This window comes from Syngnathus typhle, linkage group LG2 (genome assembly GCF_033458585.1).
Source record: "Syngnathus typhle isolate RoL2023-S1 ecotype Sweden linkage group LG2, RoL_Styp_1.0, whole genome shotgun sequence".
Classification (NCBI taxonomy): Eukaryota; Metazoa; Chordata; class Actinopteri; order Syngnathiformes; family Syngnathidae; genus Syngnathus; species Syngnathus typhle.
The window spans coordinates 8,796,184-8,815,612 of NC_083739.1; the positions used below are offsets into that span (position 1 = coordinate 8,796,184).

Genomic DNA, 19,429 nt, shown 5'->3' on the forward strand with positions numbered 1-19,429 from the left:
AGTCCTACCCCTTGTTCTCTTTGAATTTCTCACATCAAATAAGTATTACGCTGGCAAGTACTTTAGATAAAAAACTGCGTAAAATGATTAAAATGCTGTTGAATATAATTATTTGGTATTTTTTTGTTGGTTTCACGTAATTTATATATTTAGAAGTTTTCCCACAAATCCCTTTCAATGAATTGTTTGGTAATCGCGTCTGGAGCAAAAGTACACTGGGAAAACGAAAAAGACACAAGCCCCGCCTTTTTCTTGAGGTTCGACTCGGTGGTGCCGTGTGTCTATGGCAACGACGCGCTGAACATGTTGCGCAGTTAATGGGGAGTCAGTCAGTAGGATTCTAGAAAAATGGTCAAATAGCCATGCGCTACAAACACTGTATGAAAGAAAAGGCACGTTATATCCTATGGTAAGTAACCTTCCAGAAAAATATTCATTTGACAACATCTGTTCTTAAATAATAATTATAATAATACTTTGGTGCTAGAAATGTGGGCTAAGCAGAGTCAAACAACTTACAATCAACTTTTGGAACAGCGATGGAGGAAAGTGCAACAACAACGACTCCATTTACCAATGTATGTTCCAGTATATATGTAGTATGTTTCAATTATTATTGGCAACAGTACTCATTCAGAGCTTTATAATGTGTGTGTGCGTGCGTGCGTGCGTGCGTGCGCTCACATAGTATTTTTCCAGTAGTTTGAGTCACACGCAACAAATATTTATGATGGCTACAGAAATGTATCAAATACAAGACGTTTTTGAGTTGCACTCAAACTGTTCATTATTTTGCAGGCCAATTGGCTTCCTGCAAAGTGCCACCACCATGGCCGTGTCCCAAGCAGTGGAGGCTTACAAACAGAACAAAGAGAAAGGGAGACTCGTGCGCAGCCCATCACCAGAGCCACAGATTCCTCCAAGTGTAAGATGTTGCTCCCGACTGTAATGGTCACAAATCATACATAAAAAGAAATGAAAATGAAACATAACATTTTGCAATTGAACATTTGCATTACAGATGCAAAGTGAAGCTCGGAAGCAAAGAGTGAGTTTACTTTTGAAAGCAATTTCCAGTTGTGTGTTCATTTGAAAAAGCTGAGCCACCTATTTCCTTGTATGCAGATGAATTATATATTCTTGAAGCAGTGTGTAGAAAGCCGCCCAGTCATTCCAATCCCACAGGAGTGGTTGGACTCTATGGATGGTCAACTCCCTCCTCAACTAAAAGACAGCCCTCAGAAAAACAAACTCTTGCACCAGCTCCTCACGGAAGTCAGCGACAATTTCTACGATGTTGTCATCAAACAAACAGGTATTGAAAATTAGCAGTGTGTGTGTACACTTGTGTGTGTGCACTTTCTGACAACAAGGCATGTCTTCATTTAAGTGGACACGTTCCTGAAGGATCCAGAATGTGAAAAACCTCCTCCGGAAAAGAAGACATCTCTTCCATTTGAGTGAGTGTTTTATGGCCACACATGATTTCTATGGAGTTTGTTTGCGAAACAATTTTCTGTTTTGTAGCTTTCTTGAATATTCCCAATCACGGCGCAAGAGCTTTGTCACCAACCGGAACCTGATGAAAGTGAATTTGCACATTCTACATCCCGTAATGCAAGTTATTTTGGAAATTGGATATGCGACCTTTTCTTCAATGACCTTGGTGAATCTCACCGGGTATAGGTATGCAGAGGGCCCGAATGCAAAGAACGTCAAAGAAGCAATTGGCCGTGCTGTTGAGCAAAGCTGCCCGTCTTTGTTCTTCAGGGCTTTGGGACCTGTGGCTAGCAAAGAGTTGCATAAAGAGATGGCTGCCAAATGTGAGACAGCAGAGGAACAAATCATGAATAACTGGTTCCCGAAAGTCATCAATGTATTAACAAGTCCAAAAACACTGGGCTCAGTTAAAGAAGATGTGATGGAGGCCTTCTTTGATTGCGCGTGCACCCTCATTTCCAATCAGGTGGAGTCCTGCTGTCATACGTAATCCAACATCTGCTTGTCTTTTTCTTTGACTTCAGTTTTCCACAGATTGGTTCATTGACAGGGTTTGCACGCTTTCTCAAATTTATTTTTGTCCTTTCCCATTTCCCAGCTGAAATCGCTTATTCAGAGAAGCGTGGAGGCCTTCGTGTACCCATTTCATCCAGACAACTACAACTTCTTACCCATTTTTCATATGTCCCTGACGTTTAATGAGGAGAAAATGGGAATATACCCCACCTTGCAGGAACTTGAAGACGATATTTTTGAAATTCTTAATGCCATTACAAACACATTGCAGGTGAGCTCACTCGGAATCGCTCTTTTTGTGCCAAGTCCACCCGTCCTAATCTGCATATTGAAATGTAGTATTTACATGGTTCCACAGAAAGTGCAGACGGTTCTGTCGTGGCTGTCAGAATCCACATCTGCGTTTGTGGATGCCAAGGCCCCTGATCACACACTCGCTTGGGCTCAATTTACTGTCAGCACAACTGTGCGCAAGAACCTAGAAGGACCTGACCAATACTTTCAGAATTATGGTGATGGAAGCATAATCGTAAATCATTTCATCATCCACCCAGTCATTTAATATCTCGTGTTTCTAACGTGCATTTATCTTGTAGTGGACAACTATGACTGGTTAGTCAATGGAACCGCTCAGACACGAGTTGAGACTTTTGTGGAAGAAACTCACTCGTTTGCTGACTATATTGAGGTGAGGATTCACAAATTGAAAACTCCTTCCACTCCTTCCTGATGAATGTCGGTCCATGATCTAACTTGTGCTTGCCAGCAAGTGGAAGAATTCCGTGACTTGTCGAGGAAGCTTAGCAACCTTCCTCCAAAGGTGCACTTTCCAATGGTCCAATTGTATTGTGAGGATCTCAACCAGGGACTGTCCCAAAAAGCCAAAACATGTGCTGAAATACTCATCAACAACATGAAAGCTAAACACACTCAGCAAAATTTACAGTGAGTCTCATTCTTGTTGAAATGTGTCCCTACACTGTGGTTCCTTTGCTCCATGAAATTGTTTTGTTTCTACTGAAAGGATCATCTCTGATTTTGAAGCCATCAAAGAAAATGCTTTGAATGTACCAGAGACTACAGATGAAATGGCCAAAATGATTGAATACATTGAAACAACTAAGACACAGAGTATTGCACTTCTTCATGAAAAGATAAAGGTGCAATTCTGATTTTACAATCCCTAAAGCTTCTTGATTCATTGATTTACATCTTCAAATTTTGTTGCTTTGATCATCTGGCAGAAAGCTCACCACAGATTGAGCTTTCTCCTGGATGTCCACATACTTGAACCTGAAGACCTCCAACTTAATTCAACTGTCTTCATGTGGCCACTGAGAATCCAAAAAGTGTTTGAACTCAATGATCAGGTAATGTCTCATTCAACGTACGTCTGTATCATGGTGTTTAGCTACTCAAGTATGATCATAGAAAAGATACTGTTTTTGCGATTTTAGGTTTTGCAGGAAGCCAAGAGGAAAGGGGAGAAGGAGATGGTTGCCAAAAGGGAAAAGGTCACCATTCATCTGGCCAAGCTGCAACGAAGGGTTGACGAGTTCCATCACTGTTCTGAGCTTGATATGATGCAGCAGGTACTGTGAAGCATTGGTGCTTCCAGGATTTGGCTTTTTTTTTTTTCCAAACAATCTTTGATTTTTACAGTACTTAACCGAAGTCAAGACAGTTCAGAACCTTCTTCAGGAGGCTGAGGAAACAATCAGTGACATCCACAAAGACGAGATGTTTCATCAGTGGGAGCAAACATATTACCCAGAAGTGGAGGTCATCAGAGAAAATGTTGAACAGTACCAGAAGTTGTTTGGACTGCTACTAAAGTGGCAACGCGCAAAGAGCAGGTCTGTCTTCAGTCTTAGGTTGCCTTTTGTAATTTAAAGTATTGCATTTAATCTTTTCTCCGTCAATAGCTGGATGGATGGCTCTTTTGCGGATCTAGATGGTGAGGGTATAGAGGTAAAAGTGGATGAATTCTTCAGGGACACTGTCAAGATGTTGAAGCACTTCCATCTGAAAAAGAGCAAGAGTAAACAGGATACTAAAAAAACAACAAGACTGTCCAGAAAACAGCATGGTGAAGAAGTTACAAACATGTATGAAAGTCCTTCACTTTTGTGCTCCACCGTATTAGAGCAGGTCAAAGAGTTCAAGGTAGCCAGTGTATCTTATGTTAAATGCGCCCATGAAGGTCATGCTCGTGCTTTCTAACTCCAAATTATTGTTATATTGTAGGAGCACATCCCGTTAGTGACAGTTCTGTGTAATCCGGGCATCAGAGATCGCCACTGGAAGCAGATGTCAGTGATCGTTGGGTATGACCTCATTCCTGACGCTGGTACAACGCTGCGCAAATTTCTCAAACAAAACTTGACTCCTTACCTGGAAAAGTTTGAATCAATCAGTGCTTCTGCTAGTAAAGTAAGGATTTCTTCGTTTTGGGTTGTTTGTTTATATTTTTTCTTTCAATTTGTGCTTGAAGTAAAACCCAATCGGTTTCATAACATATCTTTCTTAATTGATCTATGTAGGAGTTTTCCATGGAGAAAGCCATGAAAAACATGGTGACTGTTTGGGATAGTGTTTCTCTCCAACATCAGCCTTACAGAGACACTGGTGTGTCCATCCTGACTGCTTTGGATGAAGTCCAGGCGATTTTGGATGACCAAATTGTGAAAACTCAGACAATGAAAAGTTCACCTTTCATCAAGCCCCTTGAGAATGAGATCAAGGTTACATAACCCGTATAATGTAAAATACAATAAGAACTATCGTGAATAGCTTTCACCAAACTGGCTTGTGATTTAGATTTGGGAGGAGCGTCTTCTTCGTATCCAGGAAACCATTGATGAGTGGCTCAAGGTGCAGGCACAATGGCTCTACCTTGAGCCCATATTCTGTTCTGCCGACATCATGCAGCAGATTCCGGAAGAAGGGCGACTCTTCCAAATCGTTGACAAAAACTGGAAGGAGATTATGCAGCACTGCGTTCAAGACTCAAAGGTCATTGTCACCATATGGCATGATAACAATACAGTCTTGCACTTCTCAGTGAATGATGCAAATTGAAGAGAACAATTATGAAATTGTCTTCTACCAGCTCCTGGAGGCAACATCAATGCCTGGGCTACTAGAGAAACTACAAGAGTCCAACTACCACCTGGACACCATCATGAAAGGACTAAATAACTATCTGGAGAAAAAGCGTCTATTTTTCCCAAGGTGAATGAAACACAATTGCTTTAATTTCAGTTTTCCAGTTATATGAATACAAAATGTTGTTGTGACATTACTGTTTGTTACCCAGGTTCTTCTTTTTGTCCAATGATGAAATGCTGGAAATTCTGTCTGAGACCAAAGATCCACTGCGTGTCCAGCCCCATCTGAGGAAGTGCTTTGAGGGTATTGCCAAGCTAGACTTCCTACCAAATCTCGATATCCAGGTAAGTGCACTTGCTGCATGGCAATAGTACATTTAGTGGCTCAGATCCTGACTGTTTTTTCTTTTTAATTTAGGCCATGTACAGCAGTGAAGGGGAGCGTGTTGCTCTTATTCAACTCATATCGACAGCTGAGGCCCAAGGAGCAGTGGAGAAGTGGTTGGTACAGGTGGAAGACTTGATGATTCGCAGTGTCAGAGATGTAGTGGCTCTCTCCAGAACGGTGAGATGACTTACTAACTAAAATAAACCACAGGTCTGAGATTTTTTCCAATAAAAATGCAAAATACAAGTCAGTTATAGTGGAATTGTTGTCTTGGCAGGCCTATGCTGAAGCCCCAAGGAATCAGTGGGTGAAGGACTGGCCGGGACAGGTGGTCATCTGTACCTCACAAATGTTTTGGACCCTGGAGGTACATGAAGCCATTAGGGCAGGGCCTAAAGTAAGTTTCCAGAAAAGCTACTTGCTGAAAAGTAATATTATTAATCTTAAATTGTATTCACCTACACAAATTGTGTTCAATTGGTCTGACTTCTCGTGACACCTTCAAGCCGATAAGACGGGTGTTTTTGACTGTCCCTACATCGCAGGGTATGAAAAACTACTTCCAGCAACTCCAGATACAGCTGAATGACATTGTGGGTTTGGTGAGGGGGCAACTACCCAAACAAACACGAATTACTTTGGGAGCACTTGTAACAATTGATGTCCATGCCAGGGATGTGGTTTTGGAACTCATTGAGCATGGTACGTCATGGCATGAAGGCCTATATTCACGATGCTATAACTATGTTTTCCGGTTACTATCTTAAAATAAAATACAAATTTGTTTACTGCACGTGTTTCATTTGTAGGTGTAGAGAATGAAAGTGATTTCCGATGGCTAGCGCAGCTTCGTTACTACTGGAGCAACGAGGATGTTCGAGTTCACATCTTGAACTGCGATGTTAAGTATGCTTATGAATATTTGGGCAACTCTCCTCGTCTGGTCATCACCCCACTTACTGACAGATGCTACAGAACGCTGGTATAAATAACGGGATTTTGTATTTCATCAGTTGTTTTTATTACTATTGAAAATCCACTCCGTGTTCACAGATTAGTGCTTTTTACCTAAATTTGGGTGGGGCACCTGAGGGTCCAGCTGGAACTGGAAAGACAGAAACCACCAAGGATCTAGCCAAAGCGTTAGCTGTGCAATGTGTGGTCTTCAACTGTTCCGATAGACTGGATTATCTTGCTATGGGCAAGGTAACATTAAACAATAAAGGTCTGCTCTGATTGCGATTTCCGGTTCTAACAAAGTTCTTTGTATTCTGCTTCATTTTTTTCAGTTTTTCAAAGGATTGGCTTCTTCTGGAGCGTGGGCTTGCTTTGACGAATTCAACCGTATCGAGCTTGAGGTCTTGTCTGTAGTGGCTCAGCAAGTCCTCTGCATCCAGCGCGCTATTGAGATGAAGTTGGAGTACTTTGATTTTGAAGGAACCATGCTTAAACTCAACCCCAACTGTTTTGTGTCCATCACAATGAATCCCGGTTACGCCGGGCGCTCCGAACTTCCGGACAACCTCAAGGTCTTATGTTAATCATTTATGTGCTCTTTTATCCCAAAACTTTTATCGAAAATGTGCATTCGGAGTTGGTAGCATCTAAAATTAATCGACATTATTTGATCATAACTCAAGTTTTTTTTATTTAGCTCAACCCTTTTATCTTCCACAGGTGTTGTTTCGAACAGTGACCATGATGGTCCCCAACTATGCTCTGATAGCAGAGATCTCCCTCTATTCATGTGGATTCCTCAATGCCAAGCCTCTGTCAATCAAGATTGCGATGACTTACAGGCTCTGTTCAGAGCAGCTCTCCTCTCAATTCCATTACGATTATGGCATGAGAGCTGTCAAAGCTGTACTTGTGGCTGCAGGAAACCTCAAGCTCAAGTATCCCGATGAGAATGAGGACATACTGGTACTTGTGATGAGCTTAATATTTTCCCAAACTCCTTTTGTTCTGTTTATTAATCACTGTTTCCTGTTCATTTCTAGCTTCTGAGGTCTATTAAAGACGTTAACGAGCCCAAGTTTCTTTCCCATGATATTCCACTGTTCATTGGCATCACCAGCGATTTGTTCCCTGGCATCACCCTTCCGGAAGCAGGCTATGAGGTAAGACGTTTCAATTTCTTATTTTTGTCTTGTCCCATGCAGGCTCACACGTGTCTGGGAGACAAAATTGCAATACTGTAATATTTGTGACCATCTTCTGCAGTTGTTTTTAGAAGCTGCTACAGAGTGCTGCAAAAAACACAATGTACAGTCAACACAAATCTTCATAGGGAAGATGATCCAGACATATGAGATGATGATAGTTCGGCATGGGTATGGTGTTTTGAAAATTCCAGGTCACCTCATTTGGATGTGTTATATTTCATGTTCTGGGCTATAAAGTACAGTATTTCCCACAACTTGGATCTACAAGGCATTGCAAGTTACAACTTTTATGCTTCAGGTTCATGCTCGTGGGCGAGTCATTTTCCGGAAAGACCAAAGTGCTCCATGTTCTAGCAGACACGTTGATTGGAATGAATGAAAAAGGGTACGGAGAAGAAGAAAAGGTCATCTTCAGGACGTTGAATCCAAAAGCGATTACTATGGGACAGCTCTTTGGACAGTTTGATCTTGTTTCTCATGAGGTGGGTCAGCTCCTTGGATCATTGTGTATTCCACCCACAAATTGTTTTACAATACTTTTATTGTCTGCTTGTCTTTTTTGTAGTGGACAGATGGGGTTGTGGCCAACACATTTCGTGAGTATGCATCAGCTGAAACACCAGAACGTAAATGGGTAGTGTTTGACGGTCCCATAGATACATTATGGATCGAAAGTATGAACACTGTGCTGGATGACAACAAAAAGGTCATATATATATACCTTATATGTATATTTATTATTTACTATACGTTGTCTTTACTATATTTGCTTTTATTCACACAACAGCTCTGTCTAATGAGTGGGGAAATTATTCAGATGTCTAATCAGATGAGTCTCATTTTTGAAGCAAAGGATCTCTCACAGGCCTCTGTAGGTTTGGAGTTTTTTTTACAATGTTGCTACAACTTAAACTATCTATTTAGAAATTATCAAAAAATGTCTGATGTAATGATGGCAAGCTTTGAAAAATTATTATTTCCCATGGCAGCCTGCCACAGTGAGTCGATGTGGTATGATCTACATGGAACCTTCCCAATTGGGCTGGGAGCCTTTAGTGCTCTCCTGGATGAACACACTTCCTGAAGTTCTGAAGAGTCCTGAAAATAACAATCTGCTGCTAGAACTCTTTCACTGGCTTCTGCCACCTTCCTTCAGGATGGTGCGTAAACACTGCAGAGTAAGTATTACAACAACCTGGAGTCACCGAGATGCAAAAACAAAGGTCAAAGGAGTTTTCACCAATTCAGAAGAAACACAAATGTTGTCATTACTTTCTTGTTGACAGGAAGTTGTGCCCACAACCAACTGGAACACAACTGTATCATTGTGTAGACTGTTTGAGATGCTACTAACTGAGCCACTAAAGACAGAGAAAAATGATAAAACTATACGCACCTGGATCATGGTACAAATATTAATCATCTGTCACAATATTATCTGTTTATTTATACTTGTGCAAAATTCTCTCTACATGCATTTTATTTGACTTTTGTTCAATAGTTTTCTCTTTTGGTATTGCAGGCAGCCTTTTCCTTCTCCCTGGTGTGGTCTGTGGGTGGCAGTTGTGATTCAAAAAGCAGAGAGATGTTTAGTGAGTTCATTCGGGATATAGTGGCTGGGAAGTTGGCAGATCATCCATTTCCTGATATCGTTGCCAAATGGGAGTGCCCAGTGGATGAGAAAGACCTTGTGTATGACTATTTCTACGAGGTACTGCTGATTAACATTACGCAGAACCCTTTGTCTTTTACTTTTGAATCTCTCTTCTGCAGTCAAATCTATAAAGTAATATCTTGTTCAGTTTAAAGGAAGAGGCAAATGGGTTCACTGGAATGATACCATCAAAAACGTCACCCTCGGAGACAAAACCACCAAAGTGCAGGACATCATTGTTCCGACCATTGACTCCGTTCGTTACACCTTCCTAATGGACATTTGCATCACCTATGGAATGTATGTTATCTGGTCACGGACATTTGAATGGTATGACTTTGTGTGAACGACTTTCTCTGCTCAGGCCTCTGCTCTTGGCTGGCCCTACTGGCACTGGAAAATCAGTGTATGTCATGGAGAAGTTGATGAACGGTTTGGATAAAGAGCTCTTTTTACCCCTCTCAATCAATTTTTCAGCCCGCACAACTGCCAACCAAACACAGGTAAATCGGAACCACTGTGATGAAAATGAATGTTTTTACAACTTGGATTGTTTACTCTTGGTCTTTTCCAGAACATTATCATGGCCAAATTAGATAAGAGACGGAAAGGTGTGTTTGGCCCTCCTATGGGAAAGAAATACCTCATATTCGTAGATGATGTGAATATGCCAGCGCTGGAACAGTTTGGAGCTCAGCCGCCTGTGGAGCTTTTTCGACAGTTTTTGGATCACAAAAAGTGGTGCGAGCCGTTGCCACTAAACAAAGGACATTGAATGTAAGAGGATGAAAAAAACTTTTGGAACATTCCATTATTTTTTGACAGGTATGACCTGAAGGATACTTCTGGCATCAAATTAGTCGACATTCAGATCCTTACAGCCATGGGTCCTCCTGGTGGCGGCAGGAATGCTGTGACATCTCGCTTCCTGCGCCACTTCAACATTTTTAGCATCAATTCTTTCAGCGATGAGACCATGGTTCGCATCTTCTCCTCTATGGTTGCGTTCTATCTAAAGAACAATGAATTTCCACCGGAATATTTCACTGTTGGCAGCCAAACGGTGACTGCAACCATGGAAGTGAGTCCTCAGAATCAGACCAACACATTCACATTCCTATCAACAAAGTCTTATCGTTCCCATACTTGAATTTCCCAAATGTCTTTCCAAAGGTCTACAAGCAAGCCATGGAGAACTTGCTCCCCACACCAGCTAAGTCTCATTACACTTTTAATCTGCGGGACTTCTCACGTGTTATACAAGGGTGCCTGCTTGTGAAGAGCAAGTCTCTGGAGAACAAGCGCACTATGATCCGACTGTTTGTCCACGAGGTCTTTCGCGTCTTTTATGACCGTCTGGTGGATGACAAGGATCGAGCTTGGTTCTATCAGCTAATGACCAAAATCCTCAAAGATCATTTTAATGAAGGCTTCAACCTGGTGTTTGATCATCTCAAACAAGGCAGGCTCGTACGTTGGCTTGTGTTTTTTATTGCTCTGATTGTGCATTATTTTGATGTCAGAAGTTTCATACTGTTTAAGATAAATATTTGTGATGTTTCTAAAACTGTAGCAGTTGTGCAATTGCAATTTGGTATGTTCTTCTTTGTCAGCTGGTCGAACAAGACATGCAAAGGCTACTGTTTGGCGACTACATGAACCCTGACCTCGAGCCTGATGAACGCTTGTATGCCGAGGTGCCTTCTGTAGAAAGCTTTGCTGTAGTAGTGGAGTCATGTCTTGCTGACTACAACCAGATGAACAAGAGCTGCATGAATCTCGTCATCTTTCGGTAAATTATAATCATAACATGACTAAATTAAAACAAATGATACTTTACATACATACATTATTTCTTTTAAGAGTGCTCTTCTTCGAAAACGTTTTTTGTGTTATAAATTCACAACTACTGTAAATGCTGCTGGTGTAGCACCTCTAAGAAATTTTGTCTAATGTAGCTATCTCTTGGAGCACCTGTCCCGTATAAGCCGTGTGCTGAAGCAACCAGGAGGACATGCTCTTCTCGTAGGAGTGGGAGGCAGTGGGCGCCAGTCCATCACTCGTTTGGCTACTTTCATTGCCAAGATGAATCTTTTCCAACCTGAGATCTCAAAGAACTATGGCATGGTTGAGTGGAGAGATGACCTCAAGGTCAGTGATGTGCTTGTATTTTGGATACACATTTTTTTTTTTCTTTTGCATTTTTAGTTTGCTCTCTGAGTGTGATGTCGCACATTTTTACTTGCTTTTACAGAAGCTTCTCATAGATGTAGGGGTGAAAGGTCAAAGGATCGTTTTTCTGATTAGTGATGCTCAGCTCACAGATGAGGCTTTTCTTGAAGATGTAAACAATGTCTTGAACTCAGGAGAGGTGCCTAATCTCTTTGCTACCGATGAGAAACATGATATCATTGAGGTATGACATGAATCAAAGTACCTTCTACTACTCGGGATTATATAATTGTTGGAATGTTCAGATCACCATTTTTGTGATCACAGTCGTTTCAGCCACATTTATATATATTGACATAATCCCATTTTCTTCTCATTTCCAGACAGTGCGCCCCATTGCCCAAGCGAAGAATAAGAGTGTGGAGTTGAGCTCTTTAACTCTGTTCAACTACTTTGTGGCACGCTGCAAGGCAAACCTGCACATCGTTGTGGCCTTCAGTCCCATTGGCGAAGCCTTTCGCAATCGCCTGCGCCAGTTTCCGTCCCTTATTAACTGCTGCACCATTAACTGGTTTCAGGTTGGACTTTTCAATCTGTTGCCTTTCTGTATTGTGTGGTATATGTATAATATGTGCTTGACCGGCCCATTCATACAGTAGGGTGACACTCATTTGTATCTGTATGCCCTGACAGCCTTGGCCGGAGGAGGCTCTTGAGCGGGTTGCCAATTCTTTCCTGAATCCATTGGAAATGAAAGAAGATGAAAGGAAGGAAGTCATAGTGATCTGCAAGATAATTCATACCTCTGCCAGTCAGCTTTCAGAAAGGTATTGAATGTAAGAGTTCAAACAGTATATCGGCATCTGGCTGCAATGTTTTTTTTGCAGATTCCTTGCTGAGTTAGGTCGCTATAATTATGTGACACCCACGTCCTACCTGGAGCTCATGGCAGCTTTCAGTCAGCTCCTCACGATGAAAAGAGATGCTGTCATGAAGGCAAAAAATAGATATACTAATGGTCTTGAAAAATTAGCCTTTGCCGAATCTCAGGTACACAACTGGATTTATACTTTGTTCGAAACACAAATATGTAACAATTTAAAGTGTTTTTCCTTTCTCCATGATTGTACCTCTGCAGGTTGGTGAGATGAAACAAGCGCTGGTAGACTTACAGCCCAAACTTGAAGAGGCACAGATGGAAAACGATAAAATGATGAAGGTAAAGAGATTACTAACTGGCATCAATTGCATTTTATGAAAATCTACATGCAAAGTCTACCATGATGATATGTAGGTGATCGCAGTGGAGTCTGTTGAGGTTGAAGCTACGAGTAAACTTGTACTTGTGGAAGAGGAGGCCACGGCTGTTCAAGCTGCCGAGGCACAAGCTCTGAAAGATGAGTGTGATAGTGAATTGGCTGAAGCCATCCCTGCTCTGGAGGAAGCAATCGCAGCTTTGAATACCTTAAAAGTGAGAGCCCTCTGAAAATACAACTTTGCCTTGCATGTCATGACCTTCTCTTTGACCTTCCTGTAAATTGCAGCCTGCTGACATAACTGTTGTGAAGTCAATGAAAAACCCTCCTGCTGGAGTTAAGATGGTGATGTCAGCTGTCTGTGTAATGAAGGGAATACCTCCAGATAAAGTGGCAGATCCTGCTGGGTCTGGAAAAAAGGTTTGTTTTGATAAAAAATAGATCTCTAATCATTTTTGCATAAACGTATCATCAATGAAAACATGACATTTGTTTTACCATGAATTTTTCTTAATGGCCTAGGCTTTGGACTACTGGGGTCCAAGCAAGAAGCTGCTAGGTGACATGAACTTTTTAAGGGATCTTAAAGAATATGACAAGGACAATATTCCTGTAAGTTTCCAAAAACATTTTTGTAATGTGTTACAATAACTTCACTTCATCTCTCCCATCTCTTTATTACAGGAGGAATCAATGCAAAAGATCCGTACTACCTACATGACAAATCCTGACTTCAACCCTGCTAAGGTGGCAAAAGCGTCCTCAGCAGCAGAAGGCCTTTGCAAGTGGATCAAAGCAATGGAGTCCTATGACAGGGTGGTGAAGGTGGGACTTGGCTTCATTTGCTCTTAAAAGCAAATGCATTTTTGCGTCTTTGGATACTTACCTCTGTGCTTTTAGATTGTGGCTCCTAAAAAGGCCAAGCAAGCAGAGGCTCAGGCCACTCTGGCTTCTGCCATGGCCACACTCTCAGAGAAGAGAGCCCAACTCAAGGAGGTTATGGACCGTTTAGCTGACCTGCAGAGAATATCTGCCGAGAAGACTGAGGAGAAGGCCAAGCTAGAAGCCCAGAGAGATTTGTGTCAACAGAAGCTGGAGAGAGCTGAGAAACTCATCGGTGGTCTTGGTGGGGAGAAAACAAGGTATAACGTTTCTTTTTAGGAGAAAATTTTCAAAGATGAAAATATGCCACTAAGGAAACGTGTTTTTCCTCAGATGGTCCAAGGCTGCTGAAGATCTGCAGAGCATATATGAAAACCTAACCGGGGATGTTCTTATCTCTGCTGGTGTCATGGCCTACCTGGGCGCTTTCACCGCCAGCTTCAGACAGGACTGCATCAGTCAATGGATCAAATTGTGTCAAGTAAGTCTTCTAATTATTTATTTTACAAAGTCTTTTACTTTCATTTCTAACATGCACGTATGTTGTCATTATGAATTTTCTCTAGTCTAAAAACATTCCATCGTCAGATGACTTCTCTCTGAGTAAGACCCTGGGAGATCCCATTCAGATTAGGGCGTGGAATATCGCCGGTCTTCCTACGGACTCTTTCTCGATTGATAACGGTGTCATAACGAGTAACTCACGTCGATGGTAAGAAGCGTTATGCAAACTATGGTCATGCAATGGTTGCACAGCATTGATATGCTTGAGTCAATTACAAAGCCACTCGGAAGGAAGAGCAGGACTGTCCTCATGTGTCCCTGCACTTTCAGGCCTCTGATGATTGACCCTCAGGGTCAAGCCAACAAGTGGGTAAAGAATTCGGAGAAAGACAACAAGTTGCAGATTATCAAATTAACGGATGATGACTACATGAGAACTTTGGAAAACTGTATTCAGTTTGGAAGCCCCTTACTGCTTGAAAATGTAGGAGAGGAGTTGGAGCCTTCCCTGGAACCTCTTCTCCTCAAACAAACCTTCAAACAAAGTAAAACAAAATGGGGCCCGGATGCAAAAGGGCCACCTGACATTGAAAATAATGTAAAAACCATCATTGCTGTCATTTTTGTTCCACTCAGGTGGTGTGGAATGTATCAAACTGGGGGAAAGCGTGGTTGAGTACTCTCCGGAATTCCGCTTCTACATCACCACAAAGCTGAGGAACCCTCATTATCTACCAGAACTTGCCACGAAGGTGTCTTTGCTCAATTTCATGATCACCCCAGAGGGCTTGGAGGACCAATTGCTCGGGATTGTGGTTGCCAAGGAAAGGTACGACAAATTCTATTGAACCTCCACTCCAATCCTTTGGTCTCTGTGTTAAAGGCTCCCTTCTTCTTCATTTGCTTTGCAGGCCAGAGCTTGAAGAGGAGAGAAATGCACTCATCTTACAGTCTGCTGCAAATAACAGGCAACTAAAGGAAACTGAGGACAGGATCCTTGAGACGCTATCGTCCTCAGAAGGAAATATTTTGGAGGATGAGAGTGCCATTCAGGTGCTCGACTCTGCAAAGATCATGTCCAATGAGATTACAAAGAAACAGAAGGCAAGTACCGTGTTCAACATAAGCGGTCTGTGTTGATATGACGGATTTCTTTGACTCCAAAGTCTCCATGAATTCTCCAGATTGCAGAGGAGACGGAGATCATGATAGCCGAGTCCCGAGAGTGTTACAGATCTATTGCCAAGCACTCGTCTGTCCTGTTCTTCACCATTGTTGACCTGACCAACATAGACCCAATGTATCAGTACTCTCTCACCTGGTTTGTCAACCTCTATATAAACTCCATCCAAGACAGGTGAGGAAAGCACACGGCGTTCTTTGGTTCATGGTATCGTGGTGAAATTGACAGAATATTTTTAGATGCTATTTCTAGGTTTTGAAAAGCCTCTCCTGTTTTTTAATTCAGCAAAAAGTCCAAGATCTTGGAAAAGAGGGTCATGTACCTGGTCGATCACTTCACCTACAACTTGTTCTGCAATGTCTGTCGGTCTCTCTTTGAGAAGGATAAACTTCTCTTCTCTTTCATCCTCTGCTGCAACCTACTTCTGTGAGTGTCACAAACCATTTAGGGATAACAAGTGACTCGTTCGGATCATTCTGCCTTCTGTAAATAAAACAAATACTGGCCTTCCCACCAGGGCAAAGGGTGAGATTGAGTACCCCGACCTGCTCTTCTTGATGACGGGAGGTGTGGGCCTGCAGAACACCCTTGCTAATCCTGATCCTAGCTGGCTGCAAGAGAAGAGCTGGGATGAGATTTGTCGAGCCAACGAGCTTCCTGGCTTAAAAGGAATCAAGTGAGAACATTTACCAACATTCTATGAATTGTTCTGAGTAATACCGAACATTTTAAAAACGATGGCACTTTAATTGTGTTCATTCTACAGAGATACATTTATTGCAAGCCCAGAGCTTTTCAAGCCTGTTTTTGAAAGCAGAGATCCTAGTGGTGTTCCTTTGCCCTCACCCTGGGATGAAAAACTGAATGAACTGCAGAAGATGATCATTGTCCGTTGTCTCAGGCCTGACAAGATTGTGCCAGCTGTGCACAGATATGTGATAAGTAAGATTGGGAAGAATTTTGTTCAGCCGCCTCCCTTTGACCTGAGCAAGAGCTACAATGACTCCAACGCCACCATCCCGCTTGTGTTTGTGCTTTCCCCTGGTGCCGATCCCATGGCTAGTAGGTTCTGCCGTTCACTCCTGAAACCTCATGCAGCGCTGACACTCAAAGATGATGACATATTAACGCTCCACAGGCTTACTGAAGTTTGCTGGTGACAAGGACATGGGTGGGGCCAATTTCCAGTCCATTTCTCTGGGGCAAGGCCAAGGACCCATTGCTTTCAAAATGATCTGTACAGCCATGCAGAATGGGACGTGGGTGTGTTTGCAAAATTGTCATCTGGCTGTTTCCTGGATGTCCACCCTGGAGAAGATCTGCGAGGACTTTAGTCCCGCAACATGCCACGAAGACTTCCGACTTTGGCTCACAAGCTACCCTTCGCCCAAGGTAAAGTGAAACGGGATGTTCGCCAAGCTGTGGAACAGTCTGGTTTTATCTAGTTTGTGCTTTGAAGCTGCCCCCTCTCTGAATTCAGTTTCCAGTGACGCTTCTGCAGAACGGGGTCAAAATGACAAACGAGCCGCCAACAGGACTACGATTAAACATACTGCAGTCGTACATGTCAGATCCTGTTTGTGACCAAAACTTCTTCAATAATTGCCCAAATAAAGAACTGGTGAGTTCGGGGCTGCCGAATGAATGATTTGGCCACACTCTTGTATCAATACGTTTATTTCTTACACCGTTTTGACTGTAATGATTTTTAGGTCTGGGAAAAGCTCTTGTATGGCCTGTGCTTCTTCCATGCACTCGTTCAGGAAAGAAGGAAGTTTGGCCCACTCGGCTGGAATATTCCGTATGGCTTCAATGAGACTGACCTTCACATAAGCATCAGACAGCTCCAGGTAGTCACTCCCACTCACAGAATTCCTTCCGGCGCATTCCCCGTAAGGCACGTCCTCTGTCTTCCTCTGTAGTTGTTTATCAATCAGTACGATGAAGTGCCTTTTGAGGCCATTACTTACCTGACCGGAGAGTGCAACTATGGAGGCCGCGTCACCGACAACTGGGATCGGCGCCTCTTGAACACCATGTTGGCTGACTTCTACAACAGGGATGTTGTGGATAAGCCTTCATTTCCTTTTTCACTTAGCGGTGACTATGTTACACCCCCCAAATCTTCCTACGATGACTACCTTCAGTTTATCAAGGTAAAGCGTAAAGTCACAGTCATGAGATGGTTTATGAGACTTCCAAATGCCTAACAATAAGTTTGTGGCCTACCAGGAACTTCCACTCACCCAACACCCAGAAATTTTTGGGATGCATGAAAATGTGGACATTTCAAAGGACCTACAGCAGACCAAGCTGCTGTTTGATTCGTTGCTTCTCACCCAGGGAGGAGGCTCGAAGGGGGGAGGTAGCTCTGGGAGTGACAATGTGCTGTACGATATAGCCAGTGACATCCTCAATAAGGTATGGTGAAGATATAAATTTGTCTATTTCCAGGTGTGACAATGGTTAACTGTACAAATATCACAAATTTCGGAAAATTATAACAGATTGTATTTAATCTCATCAGACCCCAAATAACTTTGACCTCGAAGTATCTCTTATGAAGTACCCGGTGCTCTACGAGGAGAGCATGAACACTGTGCTTGTCCAAGAAATGGAGCGCTACAACACGTATGGACAAACACTTTGTACGCAATTTGATGTAATTTAAAAAAAGCTCCTCTGACCTCTTTCTTTATCTTAGGCTTTGTAGTACCATCCGTGTTAGTCTTCAGAACCTGCTGAAGGCCCTCAAGGGTTTAGTGGTGATGGATGCAGAGCTGGAGGGAATTGCAAATAGTCTGGCGGTGGGCAAGGTTCCAGAGCAATGGGCCAAACGCTCGTACCCGAGCCTCAAGCCCCTGGGCAGCTACATTAATGACTTTCTAGCAAGGCTCAAGTTTTTGCAGGTGATTGACAATTGCCTAGACATGAGGATGCCTTGTTCACTTTTGTATTCACATGAATCCTATGTGCCCGCAGCTTTGGTTCGACAATGGCAAGCCCAGTGTGTTTTGGCTGTCGGGATTCTTCTTCACCCAGGCTTTTCTAACGGGAGCTACGCAGAACTACGCCAGGAAATACAATATTCCAATTGACCTGTTGGGCTTTGATTTTGAGGTCAACATTCTTTTTGTTCTTCGACACGTCACATCTTAATTGCTCATAACCGACTTTTTTGAGGAATTCCATGCTTAATGTTGTGATTTCATCCTTCAGGTTCTAGCAGTTGATCAGTCAAACACACCTCCAGAAGATGGTGTCTACACTAATGGGTTGTTTCTTGATGGAGCTCGATGGGACAAAGAAAGGTAGAGGGGACCACACAAGGGTCTTTTACCATCATCATAATTATTTGAAGAGCACGACAAATATTTGAGAAGCAGTCTAAAAAGTATAATTGTGTTGTTTCTATCATCAGTGGGATCTTAGCAGAGCAGTACCCCAAAATCCTATTTGACACAGTGCCCATTATCTGGATCAAACCAAGTGAGTATACATTTAGATGTGTTTAATACACTGCCCTAATAATCACCAAGTATACGTTTAGATGTGTTTAATACACTGCCTTAATAATCACCAATTATTTTTTGACAATTGTTACTTCATCAGTATGTTTTTATAATTTCTTTGCTTATTTTTCTTATCTGCAGCAAAAAACATCCCAGATGAATCTGACAGTCGCTACCTTTCTCCTCTCTACAAGACAAGCGAGAGGAGGGGCATCCTCTCTACAACGGGACACTCCACCAATTTTGTCATTCCAATATTGTTGCCCACCGCCAAGCGCCCGCAGCACTGGATCAAACGCGGTGTGGCACTACTCTGTCAGCTTGATGACTGACAGAAAAAGAAAAAGAAAGAGAAACACAGGAGGTTGTATAGGATAGATTATACCCATCAAAGACCCTTAATCACAAAGGGAATGACAATGTCATGCAACTTGGAATAACTATAATATATACGATAAAACTGAAGTGTTTACCATGTGACTGAACACACTGTATCTAAACTGCCCCTGCTGTAAACATCAAACTCCTTGTAAAGAAGGTACTCTTTCAGTCTAGGCGGAAGAGGGAGGTAACTGATGAAAACAGAT

The 19,429-nt window shown here is 42.3% G+C and overlaps 1 protein-coding gene across 1 annotated transcript; it reads left to right on the forward strand.

The window, feature by feature from the left end:
* Positions 1-299: 299 nt before the first annotated feature.
* On the forward strand, positions 300-19,327 carry LOC133149910 (dynein axonemal heavy chain 12-like). The gene is made up of 74 exons (XM_061272144.1): positions 300-409; positions 488-578; positions 799-925; positions 1,022-1,048; positions 1,126-1,315; positions 1,391-1,460; positions 1,528-1,686; positions 1,771-1,966; positions 2,099-2,287; positions 2,375-2,528; positions 2,613-2,704; positions 2,783-2,961; positions 3,041-3,176; positions 3,261-3,386; positions 3,474-3,608; positions 3,679-3,872; positions 3,942-4,182; positions 4,264-4,449; positions 4,560-4,760; positions 4,837-5,031; positions 5,129-5,250; positions 5,336-5,471; positions 5,545-5,691; positions 5,792-5,911; positions 6,060-6,216; positions 6,324-6,496; positions 6,568-6,720; positions 6,804-7,043; positions 7,192-7,437; positions 7,515-7,634; positions 7,738-7,847; positions 7,978-8,161; positions 8,245-8,385; positions 8,467-8,550; positions 8,669-8,857; positions 8,966-9,085; positions 9,202-9,390; positions 9,482-9,633; positions 9,698-9,836; positions 9,908-10,074; positions 10,159-10,414; positions 10,507-10,803; positions 10,947-11,125; positions 11,292-11,484; positions 11,588-11,749; positions 11,889-12,083; positions 12,199-12,332; positions 12,393-12,555; positions 12,644-12,724; positions 12,800-12,976; positions 13,050-13,181; positions 13,284-13,373; positions 13,446-13,586; positions 13,662-13,903; positions 13,977-14,124; positions 14,210-14,355; positions 14,478-14,692; positions 14,784-14,976; positions 15,059-15,251; positions 15,332-15,504; positions 15,616-15,756; positions 15,848-16,006; positions 16,097-16,392; positions 16,469-16,722; positions 16,811-16,951; positions 17,043-17,180; positions 17,253-17,486; positions 17,563-17,751; positions 17,858-17,961; positions 18,035-18,239; positions 18,313-18,450; positions 18,550-18,641; positions 18,752-18,819; positions 18,984-19,327. The coding sequence occupies exons 2-74, from the start codon at positions 490-492 to the stop codon at positions 19,172-19,174; spliced, it is 11,835 nt and encodes a 3,944-aa protein (XP_061128128.1). The 5' UTR covers positions 300-409; positions 488-489; the 3' UTR covers positions 19,175-19,327.
* Positions 19,328-19,429: the final 102 nt, after the last annotated feature.

Coding starts and splice junctions, on each gene's coding strand:
- LOC133149910 (XM_061272144.1), top strand. CDS start 490: ATGTGGGCTAAGCAGAGTCAAACAACTTACAATCAACTTTTGGAACAG. Junction 12,084..12,198: donor GCACCATTAACTGGTTTCAG/GTTGGACTTTTC, acceptor ATGCCCTGACAG/CCTTGGCCGGAGGAGGCTCT. Junction 15,252..15,331: donor AGATTACAAAGAAACAGAAG/GCAAGTACCGTG, acceptor TGAATTCTCCAG/ATTGCAGAGGAGACGGAGAT.